The sequence below is a fragment of the Heterocephalus glaber genome, unplaced genomic scaffold (assembly GCF_053883595.1).
Source record: "Heterocephalus glaber isolate CG9 unplaced genomic scaffold, H.glaber_assembly_v1.0 deba00001610, whole genome shotgun sequence".
Classification (NCBI taxonomy): Eukaryota; Metazoa; Chordata; class Mammalia; order Rodentia; family Bathyergidae; genus Heterocephalus; species Heterocephalus glaber.
The window spans coordinates 14,912,473-14,931,534 of record NW_028258381.1 but is presented as its reverse complement, the minus strand read 5'-3'; the positions used below and the strand labels follow the sequence as shown (position 1 = coordinate 14,931,534).

The 19,062-nt window shown below is 56.4% G+C and overlaps 1 protein-coding gene and 1 long non-coding RNA gene across 6 annotated transcripts; one reads left to right on the top strand and one right to left on the bottom strand.

The window, feature by feature from the left end:
* Window positions 1–189: 189 nt before the first annotated feature.
* Window positions 190–7,693, bottom strand: Nacad (NAC alpha domain containing). 4 transcript variants are annotated; one of them, XM_087196109.1, is made up of 8 exons: window positions 7,537–7,693; window positions 1,507–5,607; window positions 1,323–1,432; window positions 1,175–1,246; window positions 799–945; window positions 584–718; window positions 386–511; window positions 190–272 (listed from the first exon to the last, which is right to left on the bottom strand). In XM_087196109.1, exons 1-8 carry the CDS (start codon window positions 7,601–7,603, stop codon window positions 258–260), a joined length of 4,773 nt encoding a protein of 1,590 aa, XP_087052235.1. In that variant the 5' UTR covers window positions 7,604–7,693; the 3' UTR covers window positions 190–257. The 4 variants fall into 4 exon arrangements, with proteins under 4 accessions (XP_087052235.1, XP_087052234.1, XP_087052233.1 ...); XM_087196108.1 differs by lacking the exon at window positions 7,537–7,693 and adding an exon at window positions 7,167–7,438 and having other exon boundaries at window positions 386–508; XM_087196107.1 differs by lacking the exon at window positions 7,537–7,693 and adding an exon at window positions 7,167–7,436.
* Window positions 7,694–8,046: 353 nt separating this feature from the next.
* Window positions 8,047–12,366, top strand: LOC147822613 (uncharacterized). Of its 2 annotated transcripts, XR_015445439.1 has the most exons (4): window positions 8,047–8,234; window positions 8,353–8,441; window positions 10,099–10,205; window positions 12,203–12,366. It is a non-coding gene; the product is annotated as an uncharacterized LOC147822613 (long non-coding RNA). The 2 variants fall into 2 exon arrangements; XR_015445440.1 differs by lacking the exon at window positions 12,203–12,366 and having other exon boundaries at window positions 10,099–10,271.
* Window positions 12,367–19,062: the final 6,696 nt, after the last annotated feature.

The window sequence follows — 19,062 nt, the reverse complement described above, 5'->3', positions numbered from 1 at the left end:
TGGCCCTGACCGAGCCTGAGGGGACAGCAGAGGATGGTGAGGGGACGTAGGACTGACAAAGGGATGCCAGATGGTGAGGGGACACCAGAGGGCAATGAGAGGACGTCAGGGTGACGAGGGGACACCAGAGGGTGCAGGGGCACCGAGGTTTCCAGGGCACACTGGGGACAGTGAGGTGACACCATGGAGTCCGGACAGCGATTTATTGGGTGGCAGCGCCCCTGGGGAGGGCGGGGTGGAGCTGGCTCAGGCGGCAGCTACATTGTCAGCTCCTGCAGAGAGAGGTGGTGGCCAGGGTCACCCGGGGCACCTCCCCAGTGCAGCCCACAGCGGCACCTTGGGGCCGCTGGGACATCGGGAAGCTGGAGGGGCCCGCGCTTCTCACCATGATGGCGTTGACAATGTCGCTGTGGTTGTCCCTCAGAGCCCGCACGGCCTTGGCCCTGGACACACTGGCCTGTGCCATCACCAGCTCGATGTCACGCAGCTCCAGGCCCGACTCATCCACCTGCTGGGGATCGGCGACGTCACGGGGGCCCGAGGCAGCCCCTACCCTGCGGGCTTCTGGGACCCTGGGCCTCACCTCTTCCTCCTCCTCCTCGAACTCTGGCCTCAGCCGGGGTCGGGATGCCACCTCGGGGACCAGGGCCAAGGACTCTGAGGGCACCCTGAACTTCTCTGCTGCGGCTTTGTGCACTTGTTGGGACAGGTCCTCGATCTGCGGCATGGGAGCTGCGTCAGCAGAGCCTGCATGCGCCCCAACCCCCACCGCACCCCAACCCCCGCTGCGGCACAGACCTTGGCCTCGCCGAAGACCACATAGGTGTCAGAGGCCGGGCTTTTGAAGACGTCGGGCTTGGCGATGACAAAGAGGATGTTCTTGGACTTCTGGATGGTGATCCTCGTCACGCCTTGAATCTGCCGCAGGCCCAGCTTCGACATGGCCTGAGACAGAGGGCCCAGGTCGGGCAGGGGACAGGTGCTGCTGCCAATGTCCCCATGACCCTGGACACCTGTGACCCTGGTCTCAGCTGTTTAGGGGAAGGGGTGCAGGTTCCCAGATGGTCCCAGAGTCCCCTTTCAGATAGGATTTCATTAGCACGGGTGAGGGTCTTCATGGGGACATCCCTGTCCCACGTTCCCAGTCCTGGGGTCCCCGTGGGGCTCCCCTTACCTTCCGAGCCTTCTTCTCACTGCGGCTCTGCTTGGCTTTGGCGATGGTCTCCTCACTGCTGCCCGTTGGGGGCTGTGGGAGAGGGGCTCTGAGTTCCTGTGGGGCTGCAGGGCCACCTGAGGCCACCCCCCACCCCCCGCCCTGTCACCTGGGCTGGGCACTTTGCGTGAGGGGCCGAGAGGTCCTGCTCGTCAGGCTCGGCTGATGACTCCCCGTGGCTGTCCGAGTGCTGGCCAGAGCCTGGGGCCCTTGGGAAATCTGGGGAGGGACAGGTGTGAGACACACTGGGGCCGGTCACCCGCCCGGGATGGTAGTGCTCCGCAAGAACTCACCTTCCTCCAGGCTGTCCTCGTCCTTTTGTTGCTCTGGGGCTGGGAGCCCTTGAGGACCACGTGGGCCCCGGGGCCCCAAGGGAGGAGGCACTTGGCAGGGGGTTGAGATCCTCGAGGCTGGCTCTTTGCTATCTGCGGAAGCCGCCTTGGGGCTGAGGGGGGGTTGGGGTGCCAGGCTGACATGATGCTTGGCTCCCCGAGGCTGTGTGGTTCCTGAGGCAGCGGCGGCCCGCTGGGTTCCCAGTCGAAGCAGTGGAGGACCCCGAGAGGCTGGGGGCTCCTCACCCTCCATGAAGTCTTCCTGGGGGTCCTGGTGTCGGCAAGGGGCACCAGGAGCAGAGGGGTTGGGGTCCAGGAGCCTGCTGCGGGATACGCTGGGTGGGCCCTGGGCCGGGGTTCTGGGGAGTGGTGGTGGGGATGGGCTGAGACTTGGGGTGGCCGGGGGCTGCTGGCCACTGCCCAGTGTAGGCTCCAGCCGTAGGGAGGGTGGTGCCGATGGGGCAGGCTCCTTGGGGCTGTCCCCGTCCAGCCTGGACATAGCCCTGACCGGGGACCCTGGACAGGAGCCTTGCTGGGCCTCTGCAGCCCAAACTGCAGGGAGCCTGGGCCCTGGGGTGGCCGTGCTGCCCAGAGCCCTGCCCTCTCTGGCTGGGCTCAGGGGCAACACCTGGCTGGCCTCGGGGCAGGTGGCACGAAGGGCCTTGGGAGCTCCCCTTGCACCTCGGGGTGCTGACCTAGGTCCATGTCCCTGTGTCAGTGGCTTGGGACCCCTAGCCCTCTGATTCTTCGGCCCCTGGGCCTCCCCTGGATGCAAGCAGGTCTCAGCCCCATTGCCTTTGGGCACCTGGGCTTCTACACATGCTTCCTGCTCCGCAGTAGGCGGGCCTGAGGCTCCTTTCTCCCTGGGACCAAGGGCAGCCTTAGGGGGGGTGGGGGCCTCCACGCCCAGGGCGGGCCCTGACTGTTCTCCCAGGGACCCAGGCATCACAGCCTCTGCCACTGGCTTGGGACCATCCTGTGGGGCCTGGTTCAGGGCCTCAGGCTCTGGGTCACCAGGGAACACTGCAGCCCATTCCTTGAGCACAGGGCTCCGTCGTAAGGCCACACCTATTTTCTGTTGGGCCACAGAGGCCAGGGCCTTGGTCCCTTGGGTGTAGCCTACTTCAGCCTTCTGGGCCCCTGGTGTGGCCACAGCCACTGTCTCCAGGCCTGCGGTGGAATGTTCGTCTTGCAGAGCCGGAGGAGAAGATTCAGGAGGGTCCTGGTGGAACGAGATGCCCTGTTTAGCCTGCAGGGGGCCTGACCTGGCTACAGCCATGACCTCTGGGCCCAAGGTGGGATTTTCGTCTTCCAGGGGTGGAAGCGCAGCCGCAGTGCAGTCCTGGGGTAAGCAGACGCCCCCTTCATCCTCGTGGGACCCTGGCGCAGTCTCAGCCACGGCTTCTGGGCCTGAGGTGGGACCTTCGTCTTGCAGAGATGGAGAAGGCTTGGGAACATCCTGGGATAACAGGGTGCCACCTCCAGCCTGCAGGGGCCCTGGTGTGGCTGTCGCCATGGACTCTGGGCCTGAGGTGGGACCTTCATCTTGCAGAGATGGAGGTGAAGGCTTGGGAGTGTCCTGGAGTAATGAGATACCACTTTCCACCTTCTGGGATTCCAGCATGGCTGCAGCCACACACTCCTGTCCCACGGTGGGATCTTTATCCAGCAGGAGTGGAAGTGCAGGCTCAGGAGCGTCCTGGGGTAAGGGTACACCACCTTCAACCTGCAGGGGCCTCACCATGGCCACAGCCATGGACTCCTGTCCCGAGGTGGGATCTTTATCCAACAGGGGCGGGAGCTCTGTCTCAGGAGAGTCCTGGGGTAACAGGACGGCCCCTTCAGCCTCCTGAGACTCTAGCATGGCTACAGCTGCACACTCTGGGCCTGAGGTGGGATTTTTATCCAACAGGCGTGGAAGTGCAGACTGAGAAGAGCCCTGGGGTAACAAGACACCCCCTTCAGCCTCCTGAGACTCCAAAATGGCTGCAGCCACAGACTCTAGGCCTAAGATGGGATCTTTATCCAGCAGGGGTGGAAGTGCAGGCTTGGGAACGTCCTGGGGTAACAGGACACCCCCTTCAGCCTCCTGAGACTCCAAAATGGCTGCAGCCACAGACTCTAGGCCTATGATGGGATCTTTATCCAGCAGGGGTGGAAGTGCAGGCTTGGGAACGTCCTGGGGTAACAGGACGCCCCCTTCAGCCTCCTGAGACTCTAGCATGGCTACAGCCGCACACTCTGGGCCTGAGGTGGGATTTTTATCCAGCAGGGGTGGAAGTGCAGGCTCAGGAAAGTCCTGGGGCAATGGGACGGCCCCTTCAACCTGCAGAGGCCTCACCATGGCCACAGCCACGGACTCCAGGCCTGAGATGGGATCTTCATTCATCAGGGGAGGAAGGTCTGTCACAGGAGAGTTCTGGGGTAATGGGATGCCACCTCCAGCCTGCAGGGGCTCCAGCATGGCCACAACCACAGACTCCAGGGCTGTGGGGGTACCTAGGCCGCCTCTGTGCCCCTGGGCCTCCGTGAGCTCAGGAGGGTCTGGGGACACAGTGGCGCCTGCTGCTTCCTGCAGAGCTGGCTTTGCCTCTGCAGCATCAGGCGGCCAGCTGAAGGCAGTGCCCCTCCTGTCCTGGGAGGGCTGAGCTGACGCCCGGGTGACAGGTGTTCCTCCAGCCACAGAGTCAGCTTCTTTGGCTCCCACCTGAGGGGTCACCCCAGTGACTGCCTGCCCAGTGTGAGGGGTCACAGCAGCCGCAGACTCCTGGTTGGAAGCAAGGCTCTCTTCCGAGATTCCTGTGACTGATTCCGGGCTCTGGCTGAGAGGGGCTTCTTCTAGGACCTGAGGGGTGGGTGATGTCCCCCTGGCTTCTGCATTCCAGAATGCAGCACGCCCTGCACACTCCTGCTCCGCCTTCTGGCCAGCATCCTGCAGCAGCGTGCTGGGCTGGGCATGGGGCTCCCCACTGTACAGCTGGTCGTCGTCAGCTCCTGCATAGGATGCTGAGTCTGAGTCTGAGGAGCCTGGCGAGGTGTCATCCCGGAAGGCAAAGGCCTCGTCCATACCCTCGGTGATAGACAGGTCGGACAGTGACTGCAGGAAGGAGGCCGAAGTGCTGTCCTCCTCGTCCTCTCCGGCTGCTTCCCCATCTGGGCCCAGGGGGTCAGGTGACACCTCCTCTTCCTCCTCCTCCTCAGGGAACAGCGGCATCACCTCCATTGACTCCACTTGGAAGATGAGGCTCCCCTGAAAGGGCAGGAGGGATGCAGGGATCATTGGGTCATTGGCCAGGAAGTCCAAGTCAAAGAAGTGGCCCTCCTGGCTCCAGGAAGACCCGCTGTCCCCTGACAGGCTGGACTCGGAGGACAGAGGCTTGGCAGGGTGCTGCTCCCATCCCTCAGCCTCTGACTCTGGCTGGGAGAGGCCCCAGGCTGAGGCGAAGTCCAGCCTTTCGGCAGGGGCCAGCAGGCTGAGGGAACAGGAGGGTGATGAGGCCTGGCTGTCCCCATCGGCTGTAACGTAGGAGCCTGAGGGCGAGGAAGGCAGCGAGTCCAGTAGCTCCTCCAGCGGCTCAGCCTCAGGGTGCCATGCATTCCTGTGCAGCCCATGGCCAAGAAGCAGGCCGTAGGTGGCCTTGGTGGGGGTAGAGGGAGGGGTGAAGTAGGGGTCAGTTTCTGGGGATGGGGAAGGCACAGGAGGGTCATCCTGAGAGCGGGGCTCCTGTTCCCTGAGCACAGGCAGGGCTGCCCTGGGTGATGGCAGCACCTGGCATGTCTCCTCGCCCATCACAATCCGGGGCTCCAGGGCGGTGGGCAGAGCCTGGGGGTGTGGGTCCTCAGGGAGGAGTGCGGGGCCGGGGCTCCCCTCTGCTGGGTCTGCCCAGGCCGAGGGGGCCCCACCAGGTCCTGCATCCCAGCTGGCTCCCTCGGGCTGGGGCCGGGCACCCGGCTTGCTGGGCAGGAACGTGAGGGCCAGGGGGCTGGGCCCTGGGGTCAGGGCACAGGGCTCCTGCCGGTCCCCTCCCAGGATGGTGGCAGCAGGTGCATCACAGGCCAGATCTGTGAAGACAGAGAAAGACATGAGGTCACATCCCCAGGCAAGGCCAGGTGAGCTGGGGATGGGGCAGGGGACCCATGTCTACTTTAGGGGCCCTGGGAGAGCTGGGTGGAGAAGGCAGCAAAGAAGGGCATGGCATGGGAGGGGAGAATTTCGAGGCCTTTCGCAGAGCTGAGAACTGCTGACAGCAGCTCTGTGGAAAGGAGGCCGGGGGGTGCTGTTATAAACACAGGGTTTTCTTGGGGACGCTTCAGGAAAGATGCAAGCAGCACTTCTCTTTCTGGAGACAGCTTGCTGTTTCCTTTCCCGTCATCAGCACGGTGCAGCTGGCTTGGCAGGAGTGGGTGGCCCCCCAGAGCCTTGTGCCCGGGCCTGCTGTGCCCTGTGGTGGCCCGGGGGATGTAAGGAGGGCACTTCGTGTGACCATGTCTCTGGGCAGTGGAGGCAGATGTGTTCTGCACAGTCTGGGCTGGAGGTTGTGGTGGGCACGGATGGTGACCATGAAGCAGGGCAGCGGTGAGAGGCAGGTGCCGCTGTGGCCTGGTCCTCTCCATAATGACAGCCACCCCATGGTGAGCGCCAGGCCTCCCTGGGTGCTGGGGGCTCCTTCCTGTCCGGGTCCCTTCTCTGGGTCCCCAGGTGCTCAGGCGGCCTCCATGGGCCAACAAACCACTGCACAACCCACCCTGAAGGAATGAGGGCCAGAGAGCACTTAGGGGACCTGGGCAGGTAGAGGAAGTCCCCTCTGGGTGGCCCCACGTGATCACGGCACAGGGGTCTCGGCCTCCTGGGCTCATGCCAACCTGCATTTTATCTCCACTGAGGTCACTGCACTCACTTTTGAATCTTGCGGTCTCACCGACCATCATCTGCTAAGTGTTTTTCCGAGTGCACTGAGTGCTCATGGCTGCATTTTTAATGCTCCATTACAGCCCTGCCTCACCTGGACGGAGGCCAAAGGCTCATCTCTGGGTCCTCCTCCTGCTCCCAGAGCAGGCTGCAAAGCCTCCTGCCTCCCTGGCTGTTGACAGGGCAGCCGGCCCCGTCTGGGCTTTCTCTTCTGCTCAGCAAGTAAGATGGCTGGGATGAGGGAAGCTACAGAACTGGCTGCCTCACCAGGTTGCCCAATCTGCCCCCAGCAGCCTCAAGGCACAGGGCCCTGGGCCACCAGCAGGGCTCCTCTTTGGAGGCTGGGCTGCTGGGGCTGCCTGGGCCGGTCCCCGTCCCCCGGGGCAGCAGGACACTGGGAGTGGGCGTGGCTGGTGAGCACCACTAGCTCCACAACCCAGGCCCCTAGCACCTTGATGACCCCTGTGTGGCCCCAGGGCTGGGGCAGAACTGGGCCAAGGTTAAAGGGAGGGAAAGAGAGGCCAAAGGTTCTGTACCTCCCCGGAGATCCCCGGGCCATCACACAGCTCCGGGGCCAGAAGTCCCAGCCTGCGCTGCCCATTTCCCTCCCCCAGAGGTGGCAGCTGTGTCCCCTCGTGTCCAGGCCCTTGGCCCAGCAGTGGTCCTACCCCCAAGTGACTTCTGGCCCACAGCAAGGTGCCCTTGGCCCTACCCCAGCCACACTGGATGGTCTCCAGCAGGGACTGTCCAGGGGAGCGGCCCCAGCCATGGGCCCATCCCTGCCTCCTGGAGGTCGCGAGGGCCGCGCAGGGGCCACTGTTGCCCGGGCCCAGCTCCCCCTTCTCCGTCCTGGGCCCGGCATCCCGCGGTGACTGGGGACCAGGGCGGGCTGGCCTGACCCGCATGGCCCCGGGTCCTCTCGTCACACTGGGGCGCTGACCGGGGCGGAGGCCGAGGGCGCAGGTCCGCGTCGCCTCGGGCCGCCCCTCCCGCGCTCCCTAAGCGGCGGGCGGAGGGGACAACGGTTGGGGGGGAGAGGACGGGCAGCGCGGGGACGGAGGGCTGGGGCGGCGCGGCCTCACCTGTGCGCGGCCCGGTTCCGCCCGCCTCGGGCAGCGGCAGCTCGGCGCGGGCAGCCTCCCCGGGCATGGCCTGGACGCCGTCCCTCGGGCCTCAGTCCCTCGACCCTCAGCTCCGCGGTCAGTCCTCGGCCGCCGCCCCTCGGCCGGGGGGGGGGGCGTGGTGACGTCACGGCCCCGCCCGCCGGCGGCCGAGTGAGCGTGCGCAGGCACTGCGGAGAAGCGGTTGGGGGGTGGGGGGTCCTGTCCTCCTGCGGCGTGCCCCGCCTTCCCGTACCACCCTCCTTTTATCGAGGGAGGGGCTGGAGCTGGAGCCCTTCGAGGCTGGGCCCCTCCCAGGGTGGCATCACTCCTCGCTGGGAAGAGGCGGAGGCAACGCCGGAACCGGGGTTTGAGCGGGGGGGGGGGGGGAGGCGCACCCACCCCTCACCGGCCTGCCAGAGGGCACGGGGACAGCCCAGGCCCGTGCTTCCATCCAAAGATGAGCCGGAGCCGCAGCTCCGGAGTGATTGGCTGGCCCTTGCCCTCGTCGGTCTCCATGCCAACCGCCTCCTATCTCCCTGGCAACCAAGGATGGAGCCCCGGAGAGCTCAGCGGGGAAGGTGTCCTCAGATGAGTTCCTGGGCTGAGCTGGGTTCCTGGGTCTCCTCGGAGCTCGTGGATCTGCACCCACCTTATTCCTTCACCTCCCAGTTCTCTAGGTGGGAAAGGAGATGGGAAGGAGGTGCTTCTTCCATCCCTGGCAGCTGCTCTGCCACTCCTCCTCGGAGAGTGAAGCCGCCCCTTGCCTTGCTGAAATGTACTATTGCTTCCACATAGGCCGGTGCACCGCCAGGACCAGCCCCCTCTCCCTGGTGCCAGGCACCAGGAGGCGGATGAATGGCACATTGTCGAGTCTCTGAGCTGGGGTGAGGAATCAGTGTAGCCATCGTGGCAGGCAGGGAGGGAGACTCCCGTCCGTGTCTTCAGGTTCTACCTGAAAGCAAGCTCAGGAAGCACGTCCCTCAGGTGGACGTGCACCTGGCTCCCCCCGGGCCCGGGCAGCAGGCCTTCTACCCTAACCCTAAACCCAGGATCACCCCAAACTGGACCCTCAGCGATAGCACACCATCAGTCTTTCCACCACACGGTGGGGTCTTCCTCCTCCTCCCCTTTACACTCCCCACCCAAGCACCCTGAATTGTCTCCTCCTGTGACCTTCGCTTCCCTGAGCTGAGCTCTTACCCAACTGCTCTGATGGCTGCCTACTGTCAGCGTCACCACTTTTCAGAAACTGAATGCCCTTTTGTGAGTCTAGACCGAGATGGCGTGGGGCAGTCTCTGTTCCTTCCTTCTAAGGACAACCATAAATCCCAGCAATGAGGAAAAACCAAAATACCACTCTCATAGATGCCAAGAAAGTGGCACGTGGGAGAGGGACCAGGTAAAGAGCAGGGCAATGGAATCCTAGCCCCCACCCAGCAGCAGAGACCCGGCCAGCTGTCTGCTGCTCCCAGCCTTCCAGTAGGAGGAAGACCGGGCACATGCCTTCTCTCCTGCAGGACAGAGGCCTGCTGAGTCCATCCCCCCCAGTCTGGAAAACCAGCCAGGGCCTGATGGGATGAACACCTTCCATTCCTGACCCCACCTGGAGGCTCCTGGGAGTGGGGCATTAGCAGGGGAGGTCACTCACAAATGAAGGAGAGAAATGCACTGTGTTGGGCGGGTCCTGAGTTTGAGCCGGGCGCCTGTTTCCCAGTTACGCCAAGGCCTCCGCTCTGACCTTCTCTGGCAGCCCCACACCTCAGCCTCCCAGGGCGGCATCTGGAGTGGCAGAGCCAGGCCAGGGCCTCCCCTCTGGCACCTCATGTTCTGAGCAACCTGGCCAGAGCCCCTGCGGGACACGTGGCCAGGAGCAAACCATACTAGGCCGAGGTGACCTGGCCACAGGGAAGTGCAGGGTGGGTGGGGAGTACTCAGGCAGGGCAGGCAGAGTCCCTGTGAGCCAGGAGGGGCCAGGTCCCCTGGTGGGTGGGACATTGGGGTCGGAGGGGTGGGTGCAGGTGGAGGCAACACTACCTGGGCTAAGGCCTGAGTGGTGGGGGACAGCAGCACCTGAGAAATGACAGAGCAGAAGCCAGCGAAGCCCACCTTAAGGAAGGGCCAGGGAGCCACGAAGCCCACTTTAAGGAAGGGCCAGGGAGCCACTTGGGATGGCAGCTTTTTAGTACTTTGTGGTTCTTGCCAGAGCAGCGGCCAAACCAATATGAAACATGACAAGACCTAATAAAGGCATTTGGATTTAGTCTTTCCTTTGATGAACTGGGAACAATTTAAAAAATTTATCAGCTGGGTGTGGTGGTGCAGGCCTGTAATCCCAGTACTGTGGGAGGCTGAGTCAGGCAGACTACAAGTTCCAGCCCAGCCTGGAATTGCAGCTTCACAGTTTAGAGAGACCTTGTCTCAAAGTGAAAAAATAAAGGGGATATAGCTCAGTGTGAAGGCCCTGGGTTCAATCCCCAGGACCACACACACACACCCCAAAAAAAACTTCCTTTTCATTGAAGTTTTCAAATTGCACAAAAGGTACAGAAATCGAATACCATTGTGGATGATTTGGATGGGATCCATCAGGGAGCTGCCCAGGGACCTCAGCATTCTCCACCCAGTGGCCACTCCTGGCAGAACTTACGGTATTTTAAGATACATCTCAAACTCACACTGAAAATATGCTGATCTTATCAACTAAAAAAGACTCTTTCATGTTTAAAGGGTGAGGAAATTCAGTTTTGCAAAATGAAGTATTCTGGAAGTGGGTTGCACAGCAATGTGAATGTAGCACTACTACTGAACTGTGTGCTTTAAAATGGTTGCCAGGGCCAGGGATTTAGCTCAGTGGTGCTGCTGCCTGCCTCTTAAGTGCAAGGTCCCCAGTTCCATCAGTACAAAAAAAAAGGTTGCTGGGCATGGTAGCACATGCCTGTCATCCCAGCATTTGGGAGGCTGAGGCAGGAGGATTGCTCAGGACCTTGCACTTTCGAGGCAGGTGCGGTGCCACTGAGCTATATCCCCGGCCCAACAGAAACTCAATTTTAAGAGGTGTGAAGGCTGTCACCCTGGCACAGGCTCCTTATCACAGACTGTTGAGCTCTCAGGCCCTGCTTTAGCATCCAAAGACCTGTTTGGCCCTTCTGAGGGTAGAAAACATCTATAAAGAGCTGCTGACAGATGTGGATGGCTTTGTTCATCCTGGCTGTAGAAATTTATCTGGGGGACCAAACAAGATGTCTCCCTGCCCAACGTGGTCTTCACTGTCCAGCCCACTAAGGAGAAGGTGGGCAGCAGCTCCCACGCGCTTGAGTCCCGGCTCAGGCAGAACTCGAGGCCCCGTCTTTGTCTTCTTTTTTTTTTTTTGGTACCAGGGATCGAACTCTGGTCCTTCCTCTTGCAAGGTAGGCAGCAGAACCCCTGAGCTAAATCCCCAGCCCAAGGCCCCATCTTCTTGCTCTCGGCTCCCTGCTCAGCAGGGCGAGACACCCACAGGAAGCGCCAGTCCGGAGACCTCTCCTCCCGCCCCATGGCTGTGTAGAGATCCTGGGCTGTGGACATTTCTCTAAAGCCAGTCTGCTGCTGCAGAGAGCTCGCAAGGAGCCCGCCAATGGGAAGGAGCTGCTGGCAGGGCAGCGTGTCTCCAGCTGTCTGTAAGGGGCTGCTGTGGAGGACCCCTCAATTTTGGAGTTCCTACAAGTTTCGAGTTTGTCAAGCACCCTGCCTAAGGGGAGAAAGCGACCATTAAGCAACCAAGAACTAGGCTGACTGCTTCTGTGCATTGAACCCTCTGGTCAAGATAAGATGAGGGCCCCATCCGAGGCAAAGGAGGCTTGGTACGAAGTGTACACACTTCCCCCAGAAGGCTGAAGCTAACTTCTCTCTGGGTTCCCTTCACCTCCTTTACTCTGTGGTTAAAGGAGGAGATAAGCACGTTTTTGCTTTTTTTTTTTTTTTTGAGACAGGGTCTCAGTAGCTCAGGCTGGCCTTAAACTCACTATATGGTCCAGGCTGGCCTCGAACTCACAGTGATCCTCTGAGGGCTGAGATTATGGGCTTGCACAACTATGTCCAGCTGCTGCTACTTGTTTTTACCTGTTGAGTAAGACGTCATAGGTTACAAACTGTTTTGCAGTTTTGGCTTAGAACTTCCCCCTCCATCTTTCAAAGAGCCCTGGCCCTTCCCTGGAGGAATCTTGAGGATGTTTTGCCAGTTTCTGGAAATCTGGCCCTGAAACTAGATCAGTTTCCTGAGTGCAGTGGAGGGAAGTATTCCCGCGAGGATCAGGCCTGGCTGGAGCCGACAGCCCAGCAGGCTGAACGCCCAAGAGCAGCTGGTCTTTACCCTGGTCTTTGGTGCTTCCTGGAGGCTGCGGTGGGGAGGAGCCCCGAAGCTTTGTTTTCAGTGAGGGCTTTCACGTTTTTCTCCCAGTGCGGTTCAGAGCAGGGAGCGGGGTTGAAGGCAGCACAGGCTGCCAAGTGTTGGTTTTGTTTTGCTGTTTTAATGGACTGAAATCGCTTGGGCACTCTTTCTGCAACACTGGTGAATTTAACTTTTTAAATAAAATACATATATTTTTCAATTCCTTTTTTTAAGAGATAGTTTTATTATTTTTTTTTATTTTTTGGTGTTTTGAAACAGGGTCTCACTGTGTATTTCGGGCTGGCTTCAAACTCACGGTGATCCTCTTGCCTCCGTCTCCTGAGTGCTGGGATTACAGGAGTGTGCCACCAGGTCTGGTTTAAGGGACAGTCTTTACTGGGTCCACAACTGTGTCTTGGATGGGATGGAAATGCTGTTTGTTGTTAGATGGATTTAAAAGGTAATCCTGTACATGTTAGGTAATAAAAGATTGTTGAAGTTTCAAAAAATGTTATAAGCTTTTACAGGAAATATGAGAGAATAGGTGTGGTGGTGCACACCTGTAATCTCATCACTTGGGAGGCTGAGGCAGGAGGATCACTGTGAGTTGGAGGCCAGCCTGGGCTACATGGTGAGTTCAAGGCCAGCCTGGGCTACAAAGCAAGACTCCGTCTCAAAAAACCAAAACCAAAACCAACAGAAAATATAAGAGGCAAGTTAATATCCTGACACCAAAACTAATGAAAATAATACCAAAACTCAGAAACTATAGATCAATCTCTCTCATGGATTTAGGCATAAAAATTCTCAAAAAAACATTGGCAGAGCCAGGGATGTAGATTCCCGGTACCAGAAAAAAACCAACAACAAACCAATAGCAAATCATATTCGATACATAAAAAGAATACACACCATGACCAGATGGAATGTACCCCAGGCCAGCAAGGCTGGCTCAACACTTGAAAATATATGAATGTGATCTCCAGTGCCAATACATTAAATGAGAAGAACAGAGTACAGCACTTGCCTCACATGCATGAGGCTAGAAAATGCAAGTTGCTGGATGTGGTCCAGAGGGCAAACAGCCACTGAAGAGGCGGCTGATGCAAGAAAACCTACAGAAATTGAACGGAGCCCCTCCCAGGAAGAGCAGTGGACTGCACTCTACATGGTGTTGCAAACCAGTCAAGGGCTCTTCTGCTCTATTCAGATAGAAATCACAAATCAGCCGAGTGGAGCTCTCCAGCAGCCCTGCCACTGGCGGGCCTGTTAACGGGATGGTGTCAGTCCCTGCTTCCAGTTGCTGTTCTCTGCCGTTGGTGGCCACTGCCATTGGATGCTCCTTGTGGCAGATATGGCCAGGGACGGCTGGGGCTGGAGCTGGGGCTGGGCTCTGCCGCTGGTTAGCCTTGGCTGCTGGTGTCTGGGAGCTCTTCAGGGCTAACAGCCCCTAGTGTTTCTTGCACTTTTGGTACCAGGAATCGAACTCAGGTCCTTGTGCTTGCGGAAGCAGGCGGTGGAACCACTGAGCTAAATCCCCAGCCCCTATTGCACTTTCTTTTGAAAACACTGCTCGGTCCACCCTACTCAGGATAAAAATCGCGAGTAGACCTCCAGGACCTTCCAAGCCCACACCACCCAAGAACTAAATCACGAGCAGATTCACGGGACCACAGGAGAAAGTCTTTACCTTAACATGACCTGTGCCAACAGTGGGCCCACCTGCACTGACTGGGGAATGTGAGGGGCAGCTGCTGCCTTTGATTGGTCCAAGTGTAAGGCTGGGATTGGTTCAAGTGAGTGTGGGGCTGCAGGACAGGGGCACCTGTCATGGCCATCATGCAGTGAGAGGGCTGGGTGATGCCAGCTGTTTGACCGACAGCTGTCATGTCGTGGCCGAGGACGTCACTGATGGGCCCGGGTCCCTCCCTCCCATCTTAGCTAGGTTAGGGTGGTCCCCCTTCTTCAAGTCCACAGCAGCTTCTGGAGCAGGGGCGCAGGGCGGGCGCCACAGCTGCAGCCAAGCCGCACCCCCTGTTGAAGTGGCTGTGAAGCCACCTCATGGGTGACGCAGGACACTGAAGCAGGAGGGAGCCGTCCGCCCCATGCAGTGCGCTGAGGCTCTCAGGGCGGGCCCTGAGCCCTTTCCGTCCTGCTCCAGCTATGGGAGTGTGGCCCACGGGTGCTGAGAATACCGGGCCCCACTGCCTCTCCCGGGTCTCCCACCTGGCTCGAGGCATTGGTGGTGAAAGGCGGTTCTTGGCTCTCATGAAGACTCAGCCTGGGCCGCGGGGGGCTGGCTCATGGGAGAAGGCCCAGAACTTCAAGGGTCAGAGAGCAGAGGACCCCGATCTGGGAACCCTGGGAACCGTCCCACACAGCAGACGACTGGAACTTACGCCCCAAGGATTTCGGAAAGCATCCTGGACATCTGGTTTGCCAGCGGCCATCAGTGAAGCTAACAGCTGGGCGGGTGTGGTGGGGAGGAGGAGGAAGCCCTGTTGGCTGTCACCCCAGGGTGGCTGAGCACACCTGGAGCCAGAGGCTCAGCACTGTGGGGGAGTGGGGACGACTTCCAACACCCAGCTGTCACCAGACAGCGGCCTCAGGGGACAGGGGCTGGGCTGCTCCCAGGTGCTACAAAAGCACCTCTACCAGACTTTCCAGAGAAACCGCAAAGTGGGACCTGTACCTGAGAGAGAAGGCAGGTGACAGAGACGGCCTGTGGGAGAACTAGATGCTGACTTAACACACATCAGAGTAGCCATGTAATCAAAGAGGGCCTGTGGTGATGTATCCAACGCAGAATATTAATGAAGAGGCGGAAATTAGGAAAGATCACCAAATGGAAATTATGGAGCTCAGTACAGGGGCTGAACAGTAGATTTCAGCTGGGAGAAGAAAGAATTAGTAAACTGGAATAGCGACTGGTAGAGAGGGTACAAGCTGAAGATGGAAATGAACAGAATCTCAGAATGCAAACACCATTATGCTCACCACACGTGTGATGAGGATACCAGAAAGACAGGAAAGAAGGGAGAAAAAAACATTTCAAGAAGCAATGGCTGGGACGGGGGTTTAGCTCAGTGGTTCCGCTGCCTGCCTCGCAAGTGCAAGGACCAGAGTTCAATCCCCGGTACCAAAAAAAAAAAGACTAGGGCTGGGGATTTAGCTTAGTGGCACTGGACAACCACAAGGCCCTGAGTTCAATCTCTGGTACCACACACACACACACAAAAGAAATGGCTGAAAATGTCCTTAATTTACTGAAAAATAATCCACACATCTAAGAAGCTCAATGAACTCAAAGTAGGGTTACATGGAAATAGATCCAGACAGACACATCCAAGCAAGTCGGTTCAGGAAGGCTGCAAGATTCAGAGTCAGTATATGAAAATCCACTGTATGCCTATCAACTTGCAAAGAGAAATCCAAAATTTGACAGGGGAGAAAGGAAGTAAAAAGAATTACAATGTGTTATGTAAATGTACCAACTCCCTGTGATGGGTGCAATTAGGTACTGTAAATACACACTAATAAATATTAAAAAACAGAATTTAAGAAAAGGTATTCCATCAAGTAAATCTGTGAGTACCTGGCTTTGATCCCCAGAACCATCAAAATAAATAAAAATAAAAAGATAAAGTAAATAAAATAAGAAAAAATAAATAACAAAAGTAGTTCAAAATGTAGAGGGAATGCTGCGAAGACCTGAAGATCCCAGATGCCCCCCAGAACCCCACCCTTCCGGCTAGAGACCAACTCGCTACTCAGAGTAGCCAGAGCCACCGGAGAGACAAGCACAACGAGTCTCCATTTGAAAGCTTACTACAAAGCAACCGAAACCGAGACTCTGCTGCTGGCAAAGGGCACACAGATGCCGAAGACCACCGGCCCCGGAGACTCACACCTCACGGGCAGCTGACCTGCGACAGAGGCACCAAGCGGCTCACAGGGAGGCAGTGGCGGTCGTGTGAAGGTGACACTGGGGCTGCGTGCAGCTCAGGGCCAAGCCCCAAGATAGCACATACAGAAAACACAGGTGAACGAAGGTGGCACTCCGTATCATACAGAAAAATTAGCTCAAAATGGGTCACAGACCAGAACATGAGAGCAAAAATTATAAAACTCGTAGAAGACACAGGGCTGAATCTTCGTGACCATGGACTCACCAAAGGCTTCTCAGAAATGGCAATCAAAGCGCAAGCAACCCAAGAAAAAAGTAAGTTGGGACTTTTCTGAAATTTAAAACTTTTGTGCCTCAAAGAATACCATGAAGAAAGTGAAATTCTGCTGTTGGGTGTGGTGGTGCAGGTCTGTAATGCTAGCTACTCGGGAGGCTGAGGCAGGCAGATTGAAAGTTTGAGGACAGCGTGGGCTACATAGTGAGTACAAGGCCAGCCTGAACTATGTAGTGAGATCCTGTCTCAAAAAACAAAACAACAAAAAACTAATAAAAAACCGGGAAAAGGATCTGAATAGGATTTCTCCAAAGAAAAGCTATGTAACTGGTCAATAAGGACAGGACAAGATACTCAGTGGTTATCAGAGCATTGAAAATCAAAGCCCCCGGAAGACCCCGCTTCACAATCCTAACAGGGCCAGAGCAGCCGGTGATGAGAGCTGCTGGGCTGAGCTGGGGCCAGGACCCACATGTGCAGCTGCTACAGTGTGAGCTGGGTGCTGTGCTTAGGATACAGAACACCCGACAATCCCACCCCTGGCTGTGCATCCAGGAGAGGAAAGCACGTCCATGCAGACTAGCACACATACCCCAGCAGCACGACTTAACATGAGCTGCAGAGCGATGGCCCTATGTCCGCTGATGGCCGAGTGGGTACACTGAAGGTGGCAAGATGACCCTCAGTCCCTGCAGGGGCTGCTCTGGGACTCCTGTGGACACCAACTCTCTGGACACTCATGTCTCTGTTTAAAGTGGCATCTTCACACATAACCTATGCAATGCCCCTGTATGAATTCTCTTTAGATTACTTGTAACCTCCAGTACAATGTAAGCGCAACACCAACGTTTGGCTTAGGGAATGACAAGAAAAAACTGTACATTCAGGACAGATGTCTCTTTTTCACCCAGTAGTCTCCATTTGTGGTCGGTGAATCTACAGATGCAGAACCCAGATACAAAAGGCTAACATAAAAACCACACAAAGGAGTATTATTTGGCCATAAAAAAGAACGAACACTGATACATGCTAAGACATAGATGAACTATGTAAATATTACATTGACTAAAAGAAGCCATTTGTAGAAAAACACGTCCTGTACAATTTCATTCACACAGAAGTACAAAGAGGGAAATCTATAGACAGGAAGATTAGTGGTTGGTGGTGTGGTGGTGCACACCTATAATTTAAGCACTTGGGAGGCTGAGGCAGGAGGGCTGCTCTGAGTCCAAGGTCAGCTTGGGCTGCATGGTGAGTTCAAGACCAGCTTGAACTACACAGCAATACTGTGTCTCAAAAAAAAAAAAATTAGTGGTTGCTTAAGGCAGGGGGAGGGCACAGGGAAGTAGTAACTAAAGGGCAGTTTCTTCATGAGGTAATAAAGGGTTAAAAACTGACCATGGTTGGGGCCCGGGATTTAGCTCAGTGGTTTCGCTGCCTGCTGCACAAGCACAAGGACCCGAGTTTGATCCCCAGTACCAAAAAAACCAAAAAAACAACAAAAAAACTGAACATGGTGATGACTGCACATACCCATGAAGAAACTAAAAACCAATGAGTCACACATCTTCAGTGGCATCATATTAATCAATACTTAATATTATCGACATTGTCTACATATCTCATGTAATTTGACATTTACTAAATATTAATATTTAATAAAGCTATTACAAATGTCAGGTGCAGTGGACCACCCTTGTAATCCCAGCTACTTAGGAGGCTGAGGCAGGAGGATCACAAATTTGAGCTCAGGCTGAGCAACTTAGCGAGACTCTGGGTAAGAGAAAAAGAAAATAAGGGGTGGTGATGCCATGCAACAGTAGGGTATCCCTAGGTTCAATCCCTAGTACCACCAAAAAGGGGGGGGCACAGAGGCCAGGCCTGTGTCACAGGCAGCCTAGGGGAATGAAACAAATGCATAAAGTGAGTTCAACAAGAGCACACACAAGATCAGCCCACCCTCTATACACTAACGATGAGCTTAAGAAATAAACAAAAAAACCATGCAATACTTATGGATGCATTTAACAAAATGAAAACCACGAAACACTGGAAACCAGGACCTAAACAAAGACAGGCGTGTACCACGCGCCTGATTAGAAGTGAAGGCAGTGGAGATGCTGAGTCTCCTCTAACTGATCCATTACAAGCCCCAGCTAGTTCTGGTGGATAGGACTTTCAGCGACATGGTGGACAGGCAACAGGATTAAGAGTGGCTACAATAGTCTTTAGGAAGACTCATTCAGCTCACACTGCTCGTTTTTTTATTTTAGAAACAATATAATTTAGTATTTTCAAATTAAGAGGAGGTAACATTTTATTTTCACACTGAAATTTGAGCATTTATTTATTTATTTATTGGTACTGGGGATCGAACTCGGGTCCTTGAGCTTGCAAGGCAAAGGGCAGAATCACTAAGCTAAATCCCCGGCCTGAGCATTTTATTTTTTATTTTTGGTATTGGGGATTGAACTCAGGTCCTTGGGCTTGCGAGGCAAGCAGCAGAACCACTGAGCTAAATCCCTGGCCCCATCCGAGCATTTTAAATATTGCAAACATGACATACATTTTATTTTTTTATTTTTTTTTGGTAACGGGGATTGAACTCAGGTCCTTGCACTTGCAGGGCAGGCGCCGGAACCACTGAGCTAAATCCCTGGTCCTTTAGTGTTTTTTTTTTTTTGAGACAGGTCTCACTATACAGTTCAGGCTGGCCTTGAATTCACTATGTAGCCCAGGCTGACCTCAAACTTGCAGAGATCCTCCTGCTTCAGCCTCCCCAGTGTTGAGATCACAGGTGTGTGCTGTCATGCCCAGCCAGAGACTTGTTGTATAGCAATAATTAAGAATGTGATATTGTGGTGTCACCAGAGGGGCACATGTCACAGCAATAGCACAAAAGCTGAGAGCTACAGAAATATGCTGAGCTTTTCACAGAAGCACAAAAGCCACTTAAGG

What these genes read in the sequence shown, in the direction of transcription:
- Nacad (XM_087196107.1), bottom strand. Translation starts at nt 7,359, where the DNA reads ATGCGGGTCAGGCCAGCCCGCCCTGGTCCCCAGTCACCGCGGGATGCC. An exon ending in ACGCAAAGTGCCCAGCCCAG is followed by an intron (nt 1,247 to 1,322) that starts GTGACAGGGCGG and finishes CCTCTCCCACAG; the next exon opens with CCCCCAACGGGCAGCAGTGA. An exon ending in GTGAGAAGAAGGCTCGGAAG is followed by an intron (nt 946 to 1,174) that starts GTAAGGGGAGCC and finishes CCTCTGTCTCAG; the next exon opens with GCCATGTCGAAGCTGGGCCT.